Raw genomic sequence first — 26,448 nt, 5'->3', positions numbered from 1 at the left:
GTAAGTACACAAGTTGGTACAAAAGAAGCAACACTGAAGAGCCAAGCATCTCAGGTGAAACATCAGCAAGTTTCAAGTTGTAATGAAGGTGATTGGCTCAGATCTGGCCAAACCGGCCTCTCACTCAAAGGTGACTGTTGTCAAACCTCACTGTTGATCCAGTGTGTTTGTAAGGATATGGAAAGCAAGTCACCAGAAGTTATGAAGGTACCATTTTCCATATCTATCAGAGACTTCAGTTTGAGCCTGTCTGAGTCAGACAAAGCCGAAAGTGACTTTACTGAGCTTTCTGATGAGTTCAACTGCACTCCCCTGCTTGGTAATACAGAAGTGGCTAGAACTAGCCTAAGAAGACTCTATGAACCAGTGTCACAAACCATGGTAACACAGTCAACTCTGGCTCAAGATGACACAGATGTAGCACAAAAAAGTAGGGCATCTCAGAAGGAACCTGATGATGTACTATGTAGTAATTACAAGATTCCACACGTTTCAAGTTTGGATTTGGAAGCTAAAGCTGTCAAGTCACGCAAGAACAAAAATCCAAAAGACCAAGTACAAATGGATGATATACCCTTCATTGATGAAGATGACCTTAAGTCAAGTGAATCTGTCTTCAGTTCAGTGAAGTACAGCATGGTGAAATCTGACAAAAAGCTGGAAATTCAAACTATTATACCATACAATCATCGAAAGAGTAATTGCACTCATTTGACATGTGACTCAACTGATAAATATACTAATTTATGTCCTTTTCCAGAATATAAAGATACTGACATTAAGTCTAAAACATCCCACACTCCTGAGCTGAATATTACTCCTTCAGGTTTTTTCTCACACATTGAATCTGAAAATGATAGAATAACTGAGACTTCACAATCTGTTGTTTTAGATTTCTGCCCTTTGACTCCTAATTATTTTGTGTCAGAGGAACAGCATGACTCATTTTCACCAATTAATGAAGCAGACCTTTTCAAAGCTGATATGTGGATGACAAACACAAGTGTATCCAGGCTGTCATCTCCTGAATCTGTCATGTCAGTTAGTGATTACAGAGCACTGTCACCTGATTCTCCAATAGGTACTAAATGGTTTTTACCTGCAGACTTTTCCTCCACATGGGAAGGTTGTCGAGAACTTTCTGCAATGTCTGACAGATGTAGCTCAACAGATATTAATCAGATTTATAACGAGAACACATTGCACACACAAACATCTGAAGATAAACAAAGGATTTGTCCAGATGAGTTCACAGTGCCTGTGATTTCAACTTCCTATTTTTCAGAGTCTTTTGAGTCATGGAAATCCTGTTGGCCACTGTCCTCAAACTCTCAAGCAGCTGAGCTTTGTGAAGCCGTTTCAGATGTTTCACATAAGAGGGTAGAAAGAAAAGCTCTGTCACCTGTGTCTTTAGAAATTGAAAGTGATGATACTTTAGTACAGTTTAAATTACTTGATAGAAAAGCATTTTTACCAGAATTATTAACCTCTAATCAAGGAGAACAGACAGATTGTAGACCATTTTCACCAGAATCTCAATCCTCTCAGTGCAGCTTCTCATTTCTTGATATCATGTTCTCAGAACCAACTCGCTCCCAACTGAGGAGCCAATACTGTGATTACTTCTTACATTATTCAGGAGAGAGCCATGCATCCCCACCGACGATAAAAGGTTTTCATGCTATTATGCCCATTGAGGAGGAGTATCCTGATATATTCTTGACAAAACACTTAGAGAATTCAGATATTCAAGCTCCAACAAACTGGACCATGTCAAATGACAATCTTCCATCAAATTTTCCATGTGTACAATACAATGTTCAGAGATGTGTAAATACAAAATCCTCTAGAACTGCTCCTATGCCATATCTTAATGATTGGACTGGAGATCAGATAGAAGAGGAAAAACAAAGAGCACCTGAGGTTCATGACAACATAAGTCAAAAAGCGTTTTGTGAAAGTGAAAAGTTAAAAGCCTCATATTTAAGAAGTGAAAAAATAAAATACCAAACACAAAAGAATAGAAAAGAGTCTAACCTGTGTTTCTCAAATTCTGTTATTGAGCCACAGTCCTCTAAAACTTTATTAGTACTAGGTCAAGAAGAAAATGATGTGGCAAATATATGGCAAACAGAAAGTATGGATGCAGATTTGGAGGGTGACTCTGCAGAAAAGAAAGCTAAAAAGAAAGACACAATAGCAGAAAAAAATAATAATTCTATTGAAGAAGCAGCAATGCAAAAACAAATAAAAGTCTTTGAGCTGGTAACAAAACCAAAATATGTCTTACATTTTCAGAATACACCCGAAACACTATCCAACAAAAGATTATCCTTACTTGAGGAAAATGAGGCTGAAGAAAGTGTCACCAATTTTAATCATACAAAGACGATTGAAGAAATTGAGAACAAACTGCTTTCAACACTTTCTTGTTCTCCAGATTTAGTTTCCAAATACTCGAGTAAATTGGTAACTATCCCTCAACAAAATACAAATGCCACGCTTTTGACACATGGACAGTCCAAAATTTCAGGTGAAACAGTACTTTCTTCTCCACTGCTCTCTACACTGAGACCTCTGACATATGCAGAGGTTGTTCGAGGTATTTCCTTTAAATCACAATCAGAACCTTTGTTGGATCTTGGGGAGTTGGATTCAGAAGATGTTTCACCTAGTTTCCAAGCAGAGGAGCTATCCAGCCCTCTAATTGAGGATGATTTGGTATCTGAGTTAAGCAGACATTCTCCTGAATCAATGGGGTCTTGCAGTGACTTTAGGCTGGTGTCTTCAGATTCGCCAATTCCTGATTTCACATGTTCTAATGTTGAATGCAGTGGGCAGTTTACAGGACGCAGGTCATTTATGCCATTATCTACCTTATCAGATTGGGAAGGCACTGATTTGTTTCTGGAAAGTCTTTTTGAGGACAACAGACGAGAATCAATTCATTCATTTGGGTCAGACGTTGAACTGCATAAGTTATTCAGCAGAAATTTGTCCCCAGACTCTTTGTCTTCTGATTTGGATTTGTTGCAGCTAAATGACTGGTCGGAAGATTTCAGAGCCTGCTCACCAGAACCTGTAGCAGCTGGTGAAGCTCAGACTTACTCTCGTGTTTTTACATTCCTTCGGTCCAATGATCAGCACTGTAACTATTACCTACAATACCCAGAAAATAAGCCAGTGTCACCTCTTTCTGTACTGTCTGACGTGGAAGACTCTGACATTTGCCTTTATGACATGTTTGGTGACAACCGAACAGATTCACCAGACTCACTTCCTACACAGTCTAAACAGTCAGATATAGTTGTTTCTCCACGGATCTCTCCATTGAGACCTCTGACATATGCAGAGGTTGTTCGAGGTATTTCCTTTAAATCACAATCAAAACCATTTTCAAATATTGGGGTGTTGGAATCAGAAGATGTTTCATTTACTTTCCAAGCAGAGGAGCTATCCAGCCCTCTAATTGAGGACGATTTGGTATCTGAGTTAAGCAGACATTCTCCTGAATCAATGGGGTCTTGCAGTGACTTTAGGCTGGTGTCTTCAGATTCGCCAATTCCTGATTTCACAATTTCTAATGTTGAATGCAGTGTGCAGTTTACAGGACGCAGGTCATTTACGACATTATCTACATCATCAGATTGGGAGGGCACTGATTTGTTTCTGGAAAGTCTTTTTGAGGACAACAGACGAGAATCAACTCATTCATTTGGGTCAGACGTTGAACTGGATAGGTTATTCAGCAGAAATTTGTCCCCAGACTCTTTGTCTTCTAATTTGGATTTTACACAGTTAAATGCCTGGTTAGAAGATTTCAGAGCATCCTCACCAGAATCTGTAGCAGCTGGTGAAACTCAGACTTGGGCTCATGTGCTTACATTTTGTCACTCAGATGATCAGCACTGTAACTATTACCTACAATACCCAGGAAATAGGCCACTGTCACCACTTTCTGTACCGTCCGACGTGGAAGACTCTGACTTTTGTCTTTATGACATGTTTGGTGACAACCGAACAGATTCACCAGATTCACTTCCTACACTGTCTAAACAATCAGGTGTAGTTGCTTTTCCATTCATCTCTACACTGAGACCTCTGACATATGCAGAGATTGTTCGAGGTATTTCCTTTAAATCACAATCAGAACCTTTGTCGGATCTTGGGGAGTTGGATTCAGAAGATGTTTCATTTACTTTCCAAGCAGAGGAGCTATCCAGCCCTCTAATTGAGGATGATTTGGTATCTGAGTTAAGCAGACATTCTCCTGAATCAATGGGGTCTTGCAGTGACTTTAGGCTTGTGTCTTCAGATTCGCCAATTCCTGATTTCACAATTTCTAATGTTGAATGCAGTGTGCAGTTTACAGGACGCAGGTCATTTACGCCATTATCTACATTATCAGATTGGGAAGGCACTGATTTGTTTCTGGAAAGTCTTTTTGAGGACAACAGACGAGAATCAACTCATTCATTTGGGTCAGACTTTGAACTGGATCAGTTATTCAGCAGAAATTTGTCCCCAGACTCTTTGTCTTCTGATTTGGATTTGTTGCAGCTAAATGACTGGTTGGAAGATTTCAGAGCCTGCTCACCAGAACCTGTAGCAGCTGGTGAAGCTCAGACTTACTCTCGTGTTTTTACATTCCTTCGGTCCAATGGTCAGCACTGTAACTATTACCTACAATACCCAGAAAATAAGCCAGTGTCACCTCTTTCTGTACTGTCTGACGTGGAAGACTCTGACATTTGCCTTTATGACATGTTTGGTGACAACCGAACAGATTCACCAGACTCACTTCCTACACAGTCTAAACAGTCAGATATAGTTGTTTCTCCACGGATCTCTCCATTGAGACCTCTGACATATGCAGAGGTTGTTCGAGGTATTTCCTTTAAATCACAATCAAAACCTTTTTCAAATATTGGGGTGTTGGATTCAGAAGATGTTTCATTTACTTTCCAAGCAGAGGAGCTATCCAGCCCTCTCATTGAGGATGATTTATTATCTGAGTTAAGCAGACATTCTCCTGAATCAATGGGGTCTTGCAGTGACTTTAGGCTGGTGTCTTCAGATTCGCCAATTCCTGATTTCACATGTTCTAATGTTGAATGCAGTGGGCAGTTTACAGGACGCAGGTCATTTACGCCATTATCTACATCATCAGATTGGGAGGGCACTGATTTGTTTCTGGAAAGTCTTTTTGAGGACAACAGACGAGAATCAACTCATTCATTTGGGTCAGAGTTTGAACTGGATCAGTTATTCAGCAGAAATTTGTCCCCAGACTCTTTGTCTTCTGATTTGGATTTGTTGCAGCTAAATGACTGGTTGGAAGATTTCAGAGCCTGCTCACCAGAACCTGTAGCAGCTGGTGAAGCTCAGACTTACTCTCGTGTTTTTACATTCCTTCGGTCCAATGGTCAGCACTGTAACTATTACCTACAATACCCAGAAAATAAGCCAGTGTCACCTCTTTCTGTACTGTCTGACGTGGAAGACTCTGACATTTGCCTTTATGACATGTTTGGTGACAACCGAACAGATTCACCAGACTCACTTCCTACACAGTCTAAACAATCAGTTGTAGTTGCTTTTCCATTCATCTCTACACTGAGACCTCTGACATATGCAGAGATTGTTCGAGGTATTTCCTTTAAATCACAATCAGAACCTTTGTCGGATCTTGGGGAGTTGGATTCAGAAGATGTTTCATTTACTTTCCAAGCAGAGGAGCTATCCAGCCCTCTAATTGAGGATGATTTGGTATCTGAGTTAAGCAGACATTCTCCTGAATCAATGGGGTCTTGCAGTGACTTTAGGCTGGTGTCTTCAGATTCGCCAATTCCTGATTTCACATGTTCTAATGTTGAATGCAGTGGGCAGTTTACAGGATGCAGGTCATTTACGACATTATCTACATTATCAGATTGGGAGGGCACTGATTTGTTTCTGGAAAGTCTTTTTGAGGACAACAGACGAGAATCAACTCATTCATTTGGGTCAGACTTTGAACTGGATAAGGTATTCAGCAGAAATTTGTCCCCAGACTCTTTGTGTTCTGATTTGGATTTTACACAGTTAAATGCCTGGTTAGAAGATTTCAGAGCATCCTCACCAGAATCTGTAGCAGCTGGTGAAACTCAGACTTGGTCTCAAGTGCTTACATTTTGTCACTCAGATCATCAGCACTGTAACTATTACCTACAGTACCCAGGAAATAGGCCACTGTCACCTCTTTCTGTACTGTCCGACGTGGAAGACTCTGACTTTTGTCTTTATGACATGTTTACTGACAATCGAACAGATTCACCAGATTCACTTCCTACACAGTCTAAACAATCAGATGTAGTTGTTTCTCCACAGATCTCTATACTGAGACCTCTGACATATGCAGAGGTTGTTCGAGGTATTTCCTTTAAATCACAATCAGAATCTTTGTCGAATCTTGGGGAGTTTGAGTCAGAAGATGTTTCATATACTTTTCAAGGAGAGGGGCTATCAGCAGAGGGACTCAGATACCAAATTGAGGACAATTTGGTATCTGAGTTAAGCAGACATTCTCCTGAATCAATGGGGTCTTGCAGTGACTTTAGGGTAATTTCTTCAGATTCACCAATTCCTGATTTCAGATGTTCTGATGTTGAATGCAGTGGGCAGTTAACAGGATGCAGGTCGTTCTCACTAGAATCTCCATTATCAGATTGGGAAGGCACTGATTTGTGTCTGGAAAGTCTTTTTGAGGACAACAGACGAGGGTCCCCTCAGTCAGATGTTGAACTAGATAGCATTTGTAAAAGCAGGACTGATTCATGTTCCCCATCACTGACATATTCAGCTGTTTCTTTGACTTTTTCTTCACTGGTTAATTCTACTAAACCTCAGGCATTTCCTTTGGATTTTCATGACAACCAAATTGAGAAGCCAGCACACTCCTTTCCTGACCAACATCCATTCGTTGACAATGCCGCCTCCACCTCAACTTTTCAACTCTACGATAAGTACTTTTCTTTCCAACAATCCCATTTAAAAAGCAACATTCTACTTATTTCAAAGTTACATGATCCTTTCTATAAGGGACCATGCTCTCACTGTACCTTCATGCCTCCCAGTTCTCTGTAGTTTTTCATTGTTTAGCTAAATGAATATAGTCATTTTCATCTTCTAAACAACTACATTGCTTCCAATAAATTGGTGCAAGTTTTTAATATATGTTTTTCTTGCCGTTTTCTTTGTGCCACCAAATTTAGTGTGTACAGTTACCAACCTGTATGGAGAGGTATGCTGTTCCAAGCACATATATCAATATGAATAGACCGTCATTTGAGCAGTCTGCATTAAGTCTCACACAAGCTCTTTCAATAGTATTTTGTCATGCTCTCAACTTTGACCACTTCTTTTTTACCTGTTCTCGGCTAACTGGCATGGTCCTGTGTCTGCTTTTTTGCATCTCTTTCTTTGCTCACTTTTCATAGTTTCTGTGAAAATCCAGAGTTCACTGGAATTAAGAGCAATCAATCACAAAAGCAAGTCAAAATACTGCTACAAATTGAAGAAAATATAATAAAATAAACACTTGAATTTTGTAATCTAGAAATATTTAGTATAGTACTTTAGACTTTTTTTATAGTATTGAACAATTTTTAGATTTTACTGTAGATTTTTGGAAATTTTCAGACTTGATGAAAAACATCTACTTGTATTATCAGATGCGTTTTTCTCTAAAAGTTAACAGTAAAATTATAAAATATTTATCGTAGGTATTATTTATTTGTGTTTCTTAATAAAAATACAAACAGTTTTCAGGAGCTAGAAAAAATACACTCCTTAATAAGAAAAATATTTTTACATATTACATAATTGCTAAAAAAAAACAAAACCTTGAAAATATGGCCTAATTCCCCATATTTGTATGCTTAGCTAAATATTCCCAGCGTGCCAAATTCAAGTGTTTCTTTTACTTTGGCTATTTGGTATTTTGATTTTTTGATTGTTTTTGGTATTTTTCATTCAAGCAAATAGAGCATTTTCAAGGAATAATCGGATTTGATGTAAAGGACAACACTGGTGATGTGATTTGTATACTTACACCTGACGTTGTGAAAGCATTCTCTGGGTCTAACGTGAGCAAAGGGCATGCAAACTAGAGTTGTCAGAGGTTATTGTGTGCCACAACACGTTTGAATGAGCTTGAATGGAGACACCTCAAATTACTGTTCATTTACATAGATATATACTCTCAGATCAGCCTCACCGTGTGCTTGGATTGGTGACTACATGCTCATGTTGGTGGCACAAAAAGTAGCTCTATTTTGGTATGTTTAATCTTTCATCCTATAATTTTTAAGTCCCCAAATAAGATCACCAAAAGTTACTATGTCCATTTTTGAAACTTAAGAAACAAATCCTTCCCTAAATTTGATACATGCAGTCTGATGTTCATTTGGACTCCACTAGAGCTCTCAGAGCATTGCACAGTTTATAAAAATTTGTGTCATTTGAATGTGTTACCCAAAATGCAGCCACTCCCAAGTATATGTGGCTCATCACTCCAACACCTGAATAGTATGCCAGCATCTCCTCTGATAGCCGATCGATGATGAAGACCATGGCTGAATTATGAATATAATCTCATGTTACTGTTATGTTTGTTGCCACCATCGTTTTCAATGATTTCTCGTGTGAACAATCTTATTCAATTGCTAAATAGTGGGAAATAGCAATACAGTGAGACAAAAATCCATTAAATTGGAAGTGAGACTAATATGAAGACTTATGTGAAAATAAACATGTGAAACATTTACATATTTACTATTTTTTAATGTGTGGCAATTAATTATTCAACATTAACCTCATAATAACATAAATCCAAAAAATTGTAGGAATTCTGTGATGGAAAGTGTCAAGTGATCATTATAATTTCTTGCGAGTTATACTAATAGTTACTACTACTTTTTGGTGGCAGCGACCACCAAGCCATGTAGTGGCCATCAATAGCAACATGCTGCAGGGGTGGGCTGTTCTAACGGTAATAATCAGTCTACTTTTCAATGTGCTGTAAGAACTCTTATCTTGACACAAGTTATTTCACTGACATCACTTGTTAGTGGTTGCTGTAGTTTCAAGTTGAATCACATGCCATCTGTAAAAGCAAGAGAGTTTCCTCATGCTGGCTTTGATGTACACTGTCAAGCAAAAAAAAGACTGAGTGAAAAACCGTCCTTGTGTGGAGAGTGCCTGAATCTAGAGTGCTTATTAGGACAACCTCTCCCTCAAGATTTCTCCTCAAAGGAAATCCATGTTCAAAGGCAACAAAAAGATCCCTTGGTGTTGGTAAGAAAGCACAAGCACTTGTTTGTTCATGAGTGCAGTGTTGGTTTCAATTTTTTTAAATTAGTGGCACTATAAAAAGTCATATTGTTGATGCTTCTTGGGCATTTAACAAGTAAAGGCTTTATTGTCTTAGTGTCGCATGTTTGCTTTTCAACCATCAAGACGATTCTTCAATGTAGCAAAACTAATCTAAATCCCTATGACTCCATAATAATTGAGATGAGCTTCAGTTCTTTCATTCTATTCTTTAACTGCAAAAAGAGTTTTAAGTGGCAAAAGGTGAAAGCATGTGTTGAATGACATTAGCTCCTGACTGAAATGGGTATGTTTACATTACATTTAAACTATAGATCCACACAGTATTATCTAGGCATACCTCTCCACTGACACAAATGATAACTGCCTTGCTTTTTCTATCCGATCTCAAAAAGCATCTTTTGTCAATACAGAAAAATACTAAATTTGCTTGTTAATTATTCTGATTTCGCATAATGCAATTTGGGTAAAATATGTTTGTGTGTTAGTGAAGGGGTATAAAGCTCTGCTGAAAAGGAGCTTTTTTTTCTATCTTTCAGATAAGTATAAGAACTGCAACAGAATATCTTGATGTTATGAAACTGTTTTTTTATTGTACATGTTTTGCTTCTTGGAAACAACTTCATATAAAAGTTATGTAAACTCAACGGCCCCGTCACTGCTAGTCATTCTAATTATAGTATAAATTTATTTGTGCCCTTCTGTAATGTGGAAAGCCATGGTATTATGCAACCATTTATAGAGTCTGCTTAAACTACTGTGTGACCATCTATCACACTGGAACAGATCTCTCCAATCTGAGAGAAAAATGCTGTAAAAAAAATCTCTCCTGCTCAAAGGTACAATCTTAATACTCATGCATGTTGGGCTACAAATACATTTTTAACATAGGCTTAACTCTTGCGCTTACAACTACAAAAAGCATTGTGGCTTGAGTGTTGATTCCCAAAGGCACTTCAAAATGTATTTATGCATTTTTCCCCATTCCATTGTATTATTTCTTTCAGGTATCATCTTCAACTTTCAAGACAAATATTGCTCAAGCCCCAAAACACAATGTTGATATGGGACAAATTCAGGGCATGCAAACAGAAACACTTTTGTTGACACATGATTCAAACACAGCAATGATAACATCCCACAATGAACCTGTGTTGGACATAGTGAACACTGAATGTGACATTACATCAACCAGCCAAAGTAGCTTTCCACAGGGAAAATATAATGAGTCAGACTCTGAGACTCTAGAATCACAAGAAAACTTAGATTCTGTACTTACCATCAAGTCCTTAAACTCTAGCCCAACATCACAGAAAAGTGGATCTCCTCAGTTTGATCAGATGTTTTCTGATTTGAAGGAAATTAAACTCAAGTTAGCACCAGAAAAACATGATTCACATGCATCAGAGTCCTCTGACAGCAGCCCCGATGAGAAAGAAGCTTACATATATACAGAACTTTCACCTGAAGAGGAATACCCTACTGAAAAAGTAGATGAAGTCAGTGTGTTTCCTGTTCCACAACTTACAGAAGGTATTGTAAATGTAGGACAATGTCTTGATACAAAACATGCGCCTGAGTCAGACTCTGACATTCATCAAGAATCGAATTCATCAACTGAAGCTCCATCAATCCCTGAAGTTCATCAAAGATTTGGTGAGGAAATTCAAGAGCAAAGCTTTGGACACTTTCAGTACTGCCAAAGTATTCAGAGTCTTACTGACACATTTGCTTCATCGAGAGACATACTTGAGAAAAATCAGAATAACTTTAACAGGAAAAACCTTATGACAAACACCTATTCAAATTGCGAAGGACAATGCCTACCTACACAATCTTTAGAGCCAAGGGGCACAACAGAAGAAACCTCTGCTGAGGGTAACCAAGATCAATGTTTATGGGAGGGAACCTCCACTAAAACCATATCTACCTACCCTGTGTCTGATTTTACTCCTGACATAGCTACATCTTCGAGACATTTCAGCTTTGATGAGCTGATACCTTACCCCTCTTCCAGGAGTGTAGAAAAACTTTCTGATGAGAATGGGTATGAATATTTTGCCCCTGAATCTCCTATATTCAAACTCAAAACTGAAACCTCCTCATCAGGTTCTGATGAGGAGTACACCAACCAACTAGAAGCTGCAGACATCTCCTCTGCTTCAGGGACCCATACCAGGACCCCTCTCAGAATTGCTGATGGATCACAGTGCAGAAAAGACAGTCCAAACCTGGAATACTCTGACATGGAGTCTTTTTTTGACTGCAAACAAGTAGTGTCGGATTTGTCAGAGAATGAACTTGATGCACCTGAGACAATTGGTAGTGCAGGTCCAGCTCAGTCTCAGGTCGACACAGAGACACAAGAAAAGGCAAAGCAAAAAATTATCCCGTCTTCTGGAAGTGAAGATTATGAAGATGCTCTTTTGGTTCATGAGTCGTACAATCAGGAACTTGAAGAGAGCAGAGAATCACTACATCACTCAGAGACATCAGATGAAGAATTCACTCTATGCAAAACTTCTCTACCTTCTGGAACTTACTATACTGATAAGTCTCTGCAAAGGGTAAGACGAGTGTAAAAAAGATCATCCAAGTTTTTTTTTTGTTGTTTTTTTTGCCAGAGCCAAGTAATAATGTTCATTAGATTTGCCTCATGAAGAAATTACTGCTAACCCTCTGGCTGGAAAATTTTAATCTACATTTTGTTATGTATCACATTTATTTTATTTCCAATTTAACAAACCCTAACTCAGCATGTGTCACTGCAGCTTTACTTAGCAATATCACCTGGTGATGATTTGTTCTTTCAAAATTTCAAGCATGACATTTTTCCAAATGTTTTTTTTGTTTGTTTGTTGTTTTTTTTCCGAGTGCTACGTTATATCTTCCAGTGTAACATCCAACACATTGGAAAGTGCATTATTCGACTCCGCTCCCAGCTTGCTTTGCTACAAACAAAATCTTTATATAGGGGGACTCAACAAATTGATTCTGAACAGATTTGTATTGCTTGGTCAGGAGATCTCTGCAGAATTTGGATCAATATCAGAAAGTTCAGATGAGGAGTTTCTGACTACCAGAATAATACGAAGGAGAATTTTCATCAAGGTATCCGATTAGGCATGGCTGATGATGCGCTGATTTAGCATGGAAACCTTGACTTTACGTTTTTTTTCTACCAAATAAAATGAATGAACATGTGTGTTTCAGGACTTTAACTTCCACTTTGTTTGCACAGATGGGTGAAGGTCTTGGAGGGGTTTTATCCTGCTGTGAGCACGTCTTTGCCGATTTCTTTTGACAGAATAACCCTTGTTGTTTTGTTGCTGTTTCCCTAATTTCCCAAACTTTTCTTATGAATCTGAAATGCAAGTACTATGTTTCTGCCCCATGTGTTGCCGAGTGCAGTGATAAACATAAAAGCTCATTTTGAACCAAAACCGTCCTTTCTGATTGACAATTGTTTTGTTTCTCAAACAGGTTGATGAAGGAGCTCACCTCCCTACTCAGTCCGTGACTGAAGAAAAGTACAGAGATGAAAATGGGCATTTAGTTGTCAAAAGGGTAAAGCTGTTTTTCATTTGCACTAATTTCTGTTGCTTTCTTTTATTTAACCTTTTAATCCTCTACAGGGTTTTGTACAGCTGTATCTATGTGTAGTGTTGATTAGATGTCATCCTGTTGTCTTTTTTGATATGCAAACAATTTTCTCACTCAGGTTACACGAAAAGTAGTCCGCAAGTGCGCTTCTGTGAATGGTGAAGAGATACCGTCAGAAGGAGCTTCTCAGGACTCTTTGACTGTAGCAGACGAAGATGGTTATTCCAGGATGGGAAAGCGGACAGTACTGAAAAGTGTTGGAGACCACACAGAGGTGCATGTACTCTCAATATCTGTAAAGTACACTAAAAAAGTATTTTTCCCCTTTTACATTTCTTGTTTATTTGATTTGTTTTCACATTTAAATATTTCTGAACTTAAACAAACTTTGCCCCATGAGAGAGGGTAGTTACTTATTCAAATGAGGAACAGTTTATTTTAATAAATTAAATTAGAATTTTAAAATGCTGGTTGTGTTTACTAAGGTTATCTTTGTCCTGTATGGAAATTTGTTTGATGATCTGAAACATTTAAGTGTGACAACAACAAAAAAACAATAGAATAAATATGTAAGGGGTCAAATAATTTTTCTCAGCACAGTATGCAATAATTATATTAATATGACATTTGCATTGATAGTATTTTGCAAAGGATTGTAAATATACTAATAACATTTTATGCTGACTTAGGTCACATTTTTAAAAAGTGAAGGCTTCCTGTCATCCAGGCAAGAAAAAGTTGATTCAGAAAAGAAAACTGTGGTTGAGGCGGAAAAAACAACAACTTCCCAGGGAGATCCGTCTTTGGCCTCAAAGCTCCCATCAGCCCAAAATTATTCCAAACAGGTTTGTAAAAAACTTCTTTATGTCCCAGAAATTAGATCTTGCCAACTATATTGACAAACATGAAAAAATGACAAATTCTTAAGCTCAACTTGAAAAAACAATCAGAAAACATTGACTTCCCTCCTGTAGTAGAGAGAGATTGTCCTATGTTCATTTGAAGCGATTTACTATTTTAAGTGATTTGGCATTTGCAGAACTTTGTTCTCAAGTTTTGGCCTCAACTATATCATATCATAACATCTTAACAACAGCATGTAAGACTATTTTGAGTTAATCTACTCTCAGCAGTTATTAATTATTGGTAGTAGGAGCAGATAGAGGCAAGGTCACACCATGAGTGTGACACCAGTGTTACACTCATGGTGTAACTGATATATCTGATATTGGTATATCAAGCAGTTGCAGATATATCCAAATTCACATTGTTTTTGTACAGAAGAAGGATTAGAAACTGAAAGGCATTAGACAGAAACATTTTTACATTTCTCTGGTTCTTTAAATTTTATCTTTAAACACCTCACTGATGCTGAAAATATCAAAATTTGAGTCCCATAATAACTAAATGTAGCACTGACATTTAGTATCTTCTTATTCTGTCTTAAGGGCCCACATGTGTAAAGATTCAACCCACAAACAGTGGTGGAAGGATCAGGGCAGCACGAAGACGTCCTCATCTCGCAATTGGAGGACCCAGGAAAAGATCAGTTGCCTGTGATCAATAGTAGCAACTCCACCAGGTTTTTCACTGCTGCCATGAAAATGAGGACAACAATAAAGACAAAACAGAGGTGGAAGAGCAACTGAATGACTAACTCTCTCCCCAGATCCCCAGCTCTGTCCACGCTAAAGTCCCTGCTAATCCTATGCATTAGCCACATGCAATCCCAGTGTGCACCTCAGAGATACCACAGTCTTCCCATTTTAGTCCAGGAAGTTTAATTTTTGTTTTCCAATTTTTTTTATTTTTTTTTTTATTTTTATTTTTTTGACAATATCAAACCATGATTTTTAAAATTATTTTCTGAAGTTGCTTTGCCTTTTTATGACCAAAGAAAGCCTTCTGTTGTTTTCTTATTGAATTATTCTGAATGTCCAGGTTGTTGTAGTTTTGCTTTGAATATGTGGAAGAGCAACAAGAAAACAGATGATAAAAACAGGCGAACACAGTCCAAGGTAAAGAACAACTTACCTTAAAATAATTTCAGCTACTGATGTCTTCATAGGGGTTCAGAATTAAACAAAAAAATATATAATATACATCACTCTGGCTGTAACATGCTTCTTTCACCAACAGTTTGAGTCCTTTTCATTTTTTTTTCTTGACTCAGGTGGTCAGGATGTCACAAACAGAAAAACGGACTGTGCTGACACAAAATGTAACTGCTGCTGTCGTGTTTCGTGTAGACTATGTGTACTCTTGTCTTTAGTAGCCAGAAACATATATTATCTATTATATGAAAATAGCTGACATCTGTAGCCTAGGAATTAATAATCACTCACATGAAGTAAAACTGGCATGGCTAATCAACACGTGTCAGTGAGATCCCGGCTTTGACTGCTTTGCCGCTCTGTGGACTGTCTTTCAGACTTATTTTTATTTCCTCAGTGTGTCTTTTTATGTGTTATTACATTTGCTCCTTGGCTTTCTGATCGTGACTCATGAGCTATGGATGATGAACGTGTGCTGATCAAGCTGCAGCAGTGGTGACTGGTTTCACTAGAGTTTTGCAAGCATCACCACTTCAAAAGCTATTTAAATTTCAGGTATCCATCAGCAAAAGAAAAACATTTACACGTCTGTGGAGCATAACCAGGTATTTGCTGAACTATTTAATGTAAAAGCTTTATTAGCTCTTTTATTTCATTGAGAAAAGATTTAATTGAGTGGATGAGTGTGTGCTTGTTTATTTTACGTAAATTGCTTTTGCACTCCTGAATGTCAGGTGGGAACCCCTCCACGCTTTTTGTGCACAGGCCATAAGGGAACAGTAAATGGGCAGTTTCATTGCGGAGGGTTGCGGGGTGTGGAGGATGATGAAATGACACAAGATGGCTGAACGGTGTCACTGTGCTTACCTGGGACATGTATATCACTCTCACTGTTTACGTTGTGATTTAAAGAAAACATGCAAAATAGTGGAAGTTCACTGTGACAGGTTTGCTTTTAGTTTACTGAAACAGCATTGTTTTTTGATGACAGTTATGTGCATATACAGCTCATAATTATATAATTATCTACAAGGGCATGAATTATTGTATTAAATTTCAAATGGACTAAAAGTAAATGGCTGCAGTGTATCTATGACTGGTAGAAAATAAAAACCTACAAACATACGGTGTTGGAACTTGATCATACATTTTTGCACAATCTCTCTAATTTGCCCAGAGTCCTGATACAATCTTCACTTCACTTCGCCCCACAGCTTTTCTATAGACTTGAGTAGGAGGACGGCTCTGTGAAGAAAAAGTGTGAAATGTTGCTGCACGATTTGACGGGGAAAAGAATAGAGCTATCTGCTGTACAAACATAATAATTTTAAAAAAATGATAGAAGATTGCCCTGAAAGAAATCTTAACTGAAAATAATGTATTATAGTACCTCGAGAAACTGAAACCGATTTGCAAAATAAACATCATCAAGGCAAATTCAAGCAATATACTGTACATTTTACATAGTCAAAATTGGTTGAAAATTACATATTAAATGGCACAAATGATAATGGTAAAGTATGGATTATAGATGTTTTAGTTATAGAAGGTAACTACTTTACCTCTGTGATTTCTTTCCCCCCCTCAAAGTACATGTGCATAAAATAAATGGATAGAATTTTTTTAAAAATCATAGATTGTTCTATCTGCAATAGAAATTAATGTATTTTTAAGTTTTTTACACATTTATTTGGAAATTGCCAACAAAGTTGTTTGCATCTTACAGAAAGGTACAGATGCCTTTTTTAGTATCTATACTACATCATATTATATTATAGACATATTTTAAGACTAATAATTGCAAAGTGATTTTTCATCTAGAATGGGTTCTGTGGGATTTTTGAAGGACTAAATGTAGAATAAAAGTTACACTGCCCTCTGGTGGCCATTAAACGAGTTTCAGCATCAGGTTCATAAAGTCTAGATATGGCTTTAAGGTTTGGCAATTGAATAAAATTTGATTGGCCACCTGTTTGGGGTGTTCCACACCTTTGAATCTCTACAGATAGACCCCACTTCACAGACAGAAAATACTGAAGTTCACCATAAATTTATGACAAATTTTTCTATGGCAGGTGCATTTTAAAAGTAGAATCTGCAAAAATTGTAAAGGAATGAGAAACTAGAACACAAGAAAAATGTTGCCATAGCACATAAGTTGTTCCATGTTCACAGCATGTTGCAGTTCGAGCATTTGTCAACAATGTGAGGCTTTTATTTCATGAGAAAGGATTTGCATCAAAAGACCCAGAAAAGTGTGTTTTTTAATGAGTTAGAGCCAAATTTGACAAGAAAAGGTGAGTGAACTGCACTGCATTTCTGGCTAAGAACGCGGCCATGAATAAGGAGTAGAATCAAAACATATTTCAAGAGCTACTCCTTCTAACATCCCAGACTCAGTTTGAAAATTAAATTTTTGCAGGTTGACTGAATAACAAAGTTTATCAAGAATTCTAGGTCTATAGCACATCCTCAGATCTTAACTATGTTTAAAATCTGTGGTAAATTATAAAAAGGGAGAAAAGGAGAAGCTAACAAACTTATTAACTAGAATAAGAAAAGAACAGGTAGCCATCAGTTAGGATTTAGCCCAAAAGTTAAGAGTTTCAGAGAGAAATGTAGAACAGATGTAAATACATTTGTGACTATGCAATAAATGTCTTAATAACTATAATTTTATAAAATGTTAAGATGCAACTCAGAAATATTTACAATTAATGACATTAAAGACCAATCTTTTATTACAAAAGAGCCAACTGGCAGTTTGGGAAAAAAAATTTATTATCATGACAATATTTCAAACTAAAGCCGGTTTTCTCATAATAATGGTTACATTACCGTACCAATCTGGAGTTTACAGACACTTATCTGAAAGCAAGCTCAACTATGTAAACATTTAGATCTCCCAAATCAAATAATTTTACCTGTTCTATTTTAAAGGGGGAATGATTATACAGAGTACACCTTCAATAGATTTTAAAAAGTCAGGTGCACCAGTTCCAATTTGTTGTCTCTCTGATTCACAAAGAGGCAAAAATTACAGATACAGGCTCAAGTAAGTTAATATTTGGGTAAATAGCCCCATGACCACATGATTTTTTGTAATTAGGCTTTAACATAATTCTGGCTGTGCAACATTTTCTGGTAAAACTTTAAATAAATGGCTTTTATGGGATGGGCCTGCATAATAAGCCTAGACCACTAGAGTTCAATAGAGTTGAGGTCAGGGCTTTGGGGAAGATTCTCTAATTGGAGCACCCAATTTTTGATTCAAAATGAATATGAGTTGAATTTTGAAGACACCATGATGCTACCACCATGCATGACAGTAAAGCGTTATTCAGTTTTAAAACCCACAATCCTCTTGCAACCAAATAGTTCTATTATTTTCTTCCCCGATCATAACACTTTTCTCCTGCTGAAAATTTGCATGTTTATTTTGAAGAAAGGAATTCTTTCTTAGCTCTCACAAATCTATGGTGATATTAACATCACTTAATCATGAACACCAGCATGGTTTACGATGGGCATAATCCTTGGTGATTCCTGGGTTGTTGCTGAACATCCTAACCAGCTTCCAGAAGCTTGTTGTTGACTACAAAAACCACCTGTATAAGACAAAGCTTATTAACTAACCAAGTATTAACAAAGGTGCATGTATATATAATTGAGCCTGCATCTATTGATTTGACACTTTGTTAATTAGAGAAAAGCCACAAATTAAATACTGGCAACAAAATTCTTCTTTACAAAATTCACTGTTGTTTGAGACAATAACACCTTTAAAACGGAAGAGCTTAAATAATTTAATTTGGAAGATCAGAAAGGTTTAAATGCAACATTAAAAGGCCCAAATCAATGACATCTATGCCAATGAGGAGTGTAAATCAACTTTTGACGGGCAATGTTGCTTGATTACCATATATCGAGATAAATAAAGAATATCAAGGTAAACTCAGTTTTAACAGATACACAGCTGTTCTCATTCTCAACACCTGTATATTGAAAATTCAAGGGAATACAAAGATCTAAATCAAAGAACGCACGCATTTTCCACACTAAGGTCATACACAACAGCAGCTCTACAGCAGAAAAGCCAATCAACCAGCCACACAGACATGAGTTAAAACCCATTTATCATCACACTTTTTAACTGATATATTTATTTCTTAAACATGTTAAGCCATCCATTGCCATGCTGGCAACAGGTACACACCATGGAAGGAGTAGTGCAATGCACTGACATCATACTTTTTGTCAAATGAAACACTCATCTTTTCCTTTTCGAAAAAGAAAAGAAACCAGTTGGAAATAACAAACAATGTGGGCAACAAAGACACTGTCATTGTTCTGCCATGGTGACACAGATAGCCAGCAGAAGCACTGCTCAACATAGAAGACATCCCAGCTTCCAAGGCCATCCAACTATTCACCCCACATTTTCCCTTCAGTGTCATCTGGTTGTCACTTGATGTGACTGAAGTTAGATGCCAGGGTCTTTTCTTTGTCTTTATCATATGAATCCTCTCTCTGCAGCTGGCAAAGCAACACGCAGGTATGACAGTAGAATGACAACAGAACGCCGACACACAGGCACACAATACAAGTACAAACTGTGAAAAATTGTCTTGTGTTCCTTTCTGTTAATTTTTTCATACAAAATGTAAGGGGTGCTTCGGCAGCCAACATTTTATTTCCCTCCTGTTCGACATGAGGTTTAGATAAGATGTTTTTTTTTTAATTATTATTATTATTATTATTATTATTATTATTTTACAACACTTTCGTGACACTGGAGGACATTAGAAACAGTTTGGGACAGGACTGATGCACAACAATAACAAATGCGAACAAGTCAGTGACTGACAAATTAAACAGCAGATATTTTTAGTTTCATATCTTACTCATGGTAACACTCCCCTCCCCCACCATGCACTACACAATAAATCTTGGATTTTCATATGTTACATATATGCTACATTCTCTTATTTCTTATTTCACTGATATAAAGGCAAACATATCTCAATGCAAAGTGTAAGCTACTCTGCTTTTCTTTACATTTAAATTAGCACTATAGATTGAAATCTGACAATTTAAACAGTATGACAGCTCATAGCAAACAGAAACGTAGCTCATAAACTTGATTTTACAGAAATTCTCAAGTCTTCTGGTAGCAAGAATAGCAGATTCAGTGTTTGTTTCTGTTTGTTTTCTTTTCATCAACAACCACGTTGTATATACATCACCAGAACTAAAGCAAGCTCAATTTTTGAACATTCTGATCTCCCAAATGGTCGTCGAGTTGCACACACAGAAATACACGTAAAAATACAGAACTAATTTTCAGGAGAGGTTACAATAGAGGAATTTTTAAACATCTCGTTTTATATTTAAAATGCATACCAAAAACGTTTAAAAAACAAACCAAAAAGGAAAAACAAAATGTTCTCAATATGTTTGTTTCATTATGTCCAAATACAGTGTGCTGCCACCCAGTGGTGGGTTTGGATATTGTCTGTTCAGAAAATACCATAACAGTAAAATGTAATAATGCTTGTATCTTGTGCGACGTCACGTCCTTATGGAAGGGTCAAAGGTCTAAAGAGCTGTCAGGAGGGTTGGCTAGTTGACTGCTCCACTAGATTATTTTTCACACACTGATATTCCATTAACTGTAAGAAAAGACAAAAAATATATTTTCTTTTTTTTACAATGACATGGTTATATAAATATGTTACCATTTCTATACTTCTGTCAAGTCATGTCATGTTTTTTGAGTGCTTCATGCAACATTGCTAAAAGTCACAACTTTAATGAATTTAGTGTTTTACAATTAGTGCTGTCACTGACAGTGGAAGTGATCATGTTGGCCTTTTGTGTCCTTCAATACAAAATCAAAGGTTTCTTGGAGACAAACTGGAAGACCAAAATGAGATTTTGAAGATATGATAACCTTTAGCAAAACTAATAGTTGCATGGTGTCGTTATATTTTTAGAAATTTTTAAAAACAAAATACAATATCTAACTTTAGAATAGCAACAATTATTCTGACTGCTGATTAATATAACATCCATATTAATATTGTTACATTTATTCATAACATGTCTGATTACATCCAAACATCAATAAAACAACCCCGACTAAATTTATTATGCAACTAGAATTGCATTCGAATGCCTCTTTCCAATTTGTGAGGAAAATGTGCTTAGCCTACTTTTAGCCAGCAGAGTTCAGTGTACAGCAACACGAGGCAAAGCGGCGACTCTGCACCACTCTATGCTCCAAACTGGTTATCCTGACTTAAAGTCCTACGTGCCCTTGGAATGTGACAGATAATTTTAGCGGCTCAGCTAAATTTTTATTCATTATGATTTAAGTGCAAATATGCCAGTCAATGAAAAAGTTTACTACAGAACCTTAACACATTTCTAAAATGAAATATTTGCTAAAATATACACTGTTTATACATACATCCACCCTTTATAGGATGAATTAGGATTATCATTTGTTGCACGAATTCTATTCTTTGAATTGGTATGTGTGTCTTTAGCTAAAGTAAGAGTCTTGTTTATTGATTTCTTATGGCCTCTTACTGAGAGGGGATGCTGGGTGAGCCTGAGCGATGGAAGTGAATGTTCTGCCACTTTCCGTCACGACGTTGCCACACACGGGTCTCCTCGGACTGCATGGTACGCGGCATGCCACTCCCGTCCATGTACTGGGTCAGCCGGATATAAGCAATGCATGCAGCGTTTTCCCCAATGAGATGCACGTGTGGGTTCAGGAGGATAGTGTGCACCGGCTTATTTCCTTTAGACAGCGCTGTGAATGAGAGATTACAAAAAAAACACAGTGAGTAAGTAATGTGGAAATCCACTTTTTCTCCGTCACTTACAGGTAATCCATTATAATGATCTAAAACCAATTTGAATTACACCAAAAGCAATACACTGTTTCTTCATTGTAGTACAAGCTAATAGTGTGTGAGAAGCCCAAGTCTCCATATGTTGATGTTGGAGGGCGGACAAACAGGGGCTTGCCAAGTGATTGAGGTTTCTGGGACATATCTGGTTTATCTGAACTATTTTTACCCGGGCTGAGAACATTCTGCCATTTACGGCAGTCATTATTCATGAGTGAGTTTTTGCTCCAAGGTTAGTTCATGCCCTTGCAGAGTGGGAGCAAACACAAATAGCAAAATGATCAGACTAAATATTGATATTGAACACTCGACTGAAGCCATACAAACATCCTGAATTCATACTTTGTCAGTTGCATCCTCTCCTACACATTTTGTAGTGGAACACCTTAACTAATAAGTTAAAGTAAAATGGAAAGATGTATTATAAGTGTTAGTTGCTTGGCTATTTTCAGGTAATCTGCTTGCTTTTGCAAAAACTATCAGTAGCTCCTTCATGCTGCTCCAGTTTGAGCAGCAAAACTGGGCAATCGAGGAACCTATTTACAGCTAACCTGAATTACTTTCTTTAAAAGCGTGAAGCAGGACACTGGGAGGGAATTTTTAGCACAGTTGGCACTTCAAATGAATTCTCCCTAAGCATTATGCACTTATTTTTTTATTATGTTAACTTAATTAAAATGCAGCAAAAATCTGATTGTATGCTTATAGAGGCTAAAGGTTTGGGAGCAAGATAAAAGAAATTCAAACAGAACAACCTCACGTTTTAGTTTCCTTAAAAACATCATGAGTTCTAAGAACATTGGGATGTATTTACTGCACGATCCCATTGCTTTCACTGATGTGTACCATTTTACACAGTTTACATTAGGTATACACTTAAGTACCAGAAAGTAAAAAGAAAATCCAATTTTTCTTTAGTTTTTGTTTGCAGACTTCTTGTCATCTTTTGGTACTTATTGTTTCTTTCTATATCTGTTATGTTTACAAGACTAATTCAAACCAGTGCTTTGAGTATGTAACTTTTTTTCAGTTCCCTGGCTTTAGTTTCATCCCAATAAAAACAAAGAAAGCTTTCCACATTCGGATTTGTTACGAGAACTTGTGCAATAGCTTACATCTCACTAAAGTAAGCCATCACAATAATTTATCTTTTTTGTTTGAAAATCCAATAAAAACTATTAGTAGCATAAGTCCAATAATTTGATGGAAACAAAACTGCCTTCTAATATTTCTCCTTTGTTCATGTTAGATGCAGAAACTTGGTGTTCTGTACTGTAATGGAGGTCATTGGTGACAAAGAAAAGCATTGCAACTTTTACAAATTACATTTAATTTGTAGTACAAGCCACCAATTTGTGTTCTGTAGAAAAATGTTAATAATTACAGCTAATGTTTTTTTTCTTAATTGCCTTGAACACACCATTCTCAAAGTAGAAGCGATGGAAGTCATGTCCTTCCACCAGATTACCCAGGGCCTCAGGCTCAAAGGACGTCAAACCAGGATCACAAATCTTCCTGTTGTGTATAAAAAGGGAGTCCGTCATCAGAAAATGGAGGAGGCAGCTGATTACGAAAGGTCAAATATTACGGTGCATATGCAAAATGTGAACTTACGCATAGGCTTCAAAGTCTCCATTATTTATAGACTCAATCAGCTGTTCAGTAACTTTTATAATTTCCTGTTTACGAGCTACAACAAGAAAAAAGAATAGAATGTTTAAAAAAAAGATGAACAAGTAATTTTTTTAAAGCAAGTAATCTCTTAATGCAGATAGACAATTTGGCGTCAAATAGCATTAAATGAGTTCTAGTCTACACGTTTGCAAGATTCCAAAACAGGTATTAGAAATGGAAGGCGCTCAAAAAAAAACTAAAATGTTTCAGTATTTATCTTATTTAGAATAATTTATGTTTTATATCTGAAGAGAGAAGAGAAGAAAGCCTCCCATGACTAATAGTGACATCAGGCAGGAAAAAAATGCAGGATGACGGGATTTCTTTCACCCAACAAAGCTCAAAATAGACATACAAACCAATGCTCAGATGCAATGTAATTACTACAAAACTAGCTGTAACTAAGTAATATTAACAATTACCTTTATTGTTATTGGTGCAGGCTGGGGGATATTGAAAAAAATACTTAAATTGTGCAACAAAAGAGACATGTTACAACAAAAAGTGCATGTAGGTTAGTCCTCAAGCTTCATTTCCGTCACACATGAACAACAATACTGGATGTATGAGTGCATAATTAAGTGAGCAATGTACACGAAACTAAAGTTAAATGAAGGCAAAACATGAAGTACAAGGCACAATTTTAAGAGTTTTAAATTAAGAGCAAAAAAATAGAATAAAGAATTTATTTCATTAAACTGGATTCAAGGAGGAAATATTTAGGAGCAAGAAGAGGATCTTATTTAAAGTGATGGGGTATGAGAAGTACTTATGTATTTATTTATGCAAAACTACAGACTATGAAACTTGAAATGATCTGGATGTCACGATGACAGGATCTGAGACACTTCAAACAGAGAGGTCATGATCCTACAAAGAGAAATGAAACAGGGCATCTCCCCTTTTGCAGAGGGGACTTACTCTGAACTGAGGAGGTGGGAGTCTGTCCCGAGTCAGACATCTGTGAGGAGCGACTCTTTGAACTCAAGACCCCGCTCACTAAGCTGCCCAAACGGAGGGCTGACAAGATTGCATGAGTGAGGAGAGTGCGATTTTGTGTCCAGTGTTTGTGTGTTTGAGTAGTGGGTGTGATGAAGACAAACATGTTTGATCAGGAAAGGAATTTACAGAGGAGATAAAATGACAAGAAAGAAGAAAAAAAGGTGGGGGGGAGGGGGGGTTAAATAATACTAAAAACATAAATGTTAAAAAGAGATGCATCCAATTTTAAAAGAACAACATTTCCTGTTTCCAAATACCCAATTGCATTTGTTACCTTTCCGCTAACTGTGTGGCAACACAATTAGAAACCCCAACTGAGGATTGATCAGACTGAAATGATGGGCACCGACTGTTAGAACTGGTGTGTGGTGAGAGTCTTTCCTACCTTTTACATCTTCATCCTCAATGGTGGTGTTGGCACTTTCAATGGATTCCTGAAAAAAATTTAAAAAAAAGGTATCTGTTCTAACTGAATAGGTCAGAATGCCTTTGGTAAAGGAGAAAGCAGTTAACAGAGAGAGAGAAAAAAACTGCTGGTTGTTTTTTTAACCCAAATGTTGGGTTCATTCTGTTCAAGACTTCCTCTGTAAGTAAGCAGCGCTGAATACAATTAAAGCCTGTCACCTTCGCTTTACTAAGTAAATGTGGCTGATTGAAATTTTTTATTGTTATTCTAGTGTCAAATTAAGACACTTAAATTCACTGCTGTAGTAATTTGGAACCCAATGGAGACTAATCTAGTTTTTGTTCGCAAAATACAATCACTTTAGATATAATATAGTAAATATAGCTCACAAAAATCTTGCTATTTAATTATTACTCTGAGATAAGTCACTTATGTGTTGCATCCCTTTACCATCTGTGTTGCCCCACATAATATTTGTGGACATATCAGGTGGACTGAACCACTCCATCCAATGAAAGTCCTTCTTTTCTAAGCTGTTTGGTTGTAATGCCTCAGTCACCCTGAAATTTAAAACTGTAGCCTGTTTTTGTACATTTTATTGTTATACCTTATTTCCATCTACAGGGTTGTGGATCACAGTTGTCTGTGGCTCCTAAGGAGAACAAGAAAATAAAGAGCATGAGCAAACAGGTAACAATAAATGGCACAGAAATTGACCATGAAATGTTTTGTGTGTATTTTCTTTTGGGTATAATTTTGAAATTTAAAACTATAGCCTGTGTTAAAAATCACTGTCTGTCTGCCTGCCCTGCCGATGACATCAATGTCTTTTTTGTGTCTGGCAGGGTCCTGTGGGAGTAATCAGATGTCTGAGCTTCTGTAAAATAGATCCTGATGACCCCCTTTAGTCCCTCTAATCACTCACCCAGATACATCAGCAGCTTTTACTGTATTTGTGTGAGTGTGCTCTGTGTGTGTGCTTGATAATGAAGACGGACTGGAGGATAGAGAGAAAAAAAAGACCAATGTCATGTGCCTCATGTACATGCGTAATCAAACCGTCAATAAATGAGGGAAGAGAAAATCTTTCACATCATGCAAAGCGCTGGTCACATGGCCAGACAGAAAGCTTATAAGCAGGCGCTACGCAAAAGCCACTAAATAGACGGCCAAGGAGCAAATATCATCATACTCCTCACAGCCATGCACAGGCAAACTATGTCAGCAACAAATCCTCAGAAATGCAGATCTGGATTCTAGTTTTATATGCACAACTGGTAGGAGTAAAGAGACATGGACGTTAGCTGGAGAACAGTATGAGGGAAGAATGCGGGGACAAGGAGAAGAGGGATAGGCTGGAGACTTGAGGTAAAGGTCGCCCTAATTAGAAATTTAGGATGGTATGTCTAAAGGA

At 37.1% G+C, this 26,448-nt stretch overlaps 2 protein-coding genes across 27 annotated transcripts in view; one reads left to right on the top strand and one right to left on the bottom strand.

Annotated features, from left to right (window-relative positions):
* ank2a (ankyrin 2a, neuronal) overlaps positions 1–16,154 on the top strand; it is a 71,655-nt gene extending 55,501 nt beyond the window's left edge. For 11 of the 15 annotated variants that reach the window (XM_044112932.1, XM_044112930.1, XM_044112926.1 and 8 more), the window contains 6 exons: positions 10,380–11,939; positions 12,394–12,483; positions 12,856–12,939; positions 13,094–13,249; positions 13,665–13,820; positions 14,424–16,154. In XM_044112932.1, the coding sequence (XP_043968867.1) occupies positions 10,380–11,939; positions 12,394–12,483; positions 12,856–12,939; positions 13,094–13,249; positions 13,665–13,820; positions 14,424–14,438 (2,061 nt within the window). In that variant the 3' untranslated portion in view covers positions 14,439–16,154. Of the gene's footprint in view, positions 1–14; positions 9,337–10,379; positions 11,940–12,393; positions 12,648–12,855; positions 12,940–13,093; positions 13,250–13,664; positions 13,821–14,423 lie in introns of those variants that run through there. The other 4 variants (XM_044112922.1, XM_044112923.1, XR_006370282.1 and 1 more) reach the window with 4 other exon arrangements.
* A 3,018-nt stretch (positions 16,155–19,172) lies between these two features.
* The window catches only part of camk2d2 (calcium/calmodulin-dependent protein kinase (CaM kinase) II delta 2), a 51,288-nt gene continuing 44,012 nt past the window's right edge, over positions 19,173–26,448 (bottom strand). For 4 of the 12 annotated variants that reach the window (XM_044112936.1, XM_044112940.1, XM_044112938.1 and 1 more), the window contains 8 exons: positions 25,642–25,686; positions 25,014–25,062; positions 24,548–24,646; positions 24,049–24,069; positions 23,567–23,642; positions 23,373–23,467; positions 21,624–21,852; positions 19,173–20,701 (listed from right to left, as the gene is read on the bottom strand). In XM_044112936.1, coding sequence (XP_043968871.1) covers positions 20,698–20,701; positions 21,624–21,852; positions 23,373–23,467; positions 23,567–23,642; positions 24,049–24,069; positions 24,548–24,646; positions 25,014–25,062; positions 25,642–25,686 — 618 coding nt within the window. In that variant the 3' untranslated portion in view covers positions 19,173–20,697. Of the gene's footprint in view, positions 20,702–21,619; positions 21,853–23,372; positions 23,468–23,566; positions 23,643–24,048; positions 24,070–24,547; positions 24,647–25,013; positions 25,063–25,641; positions 25,687–26,448 lie in introns of those variants that run through there. The other 8 variants (XM_044112944.1, XM_044112948.1, XM_044112949.1 and 5 more) reach the window with 3 other exon arrangements.

This window comes from Gambusia affinis, linkage group LG04, assembly GCF_019740435.1.
Source record: "Gambusia affinis linkage group LG04, SWU_Gaff_1.0, whole genome shotgun sequence".
NCBI lineage: Eukaryota > Metazoa > Chordata > Actinopteri > Cyprinodontiformes > Poeciliidae > Gambusia > Gambusia affinis.
This window is presented reverse-complemented; position numbering and strand designations above follow the sequence as displayed.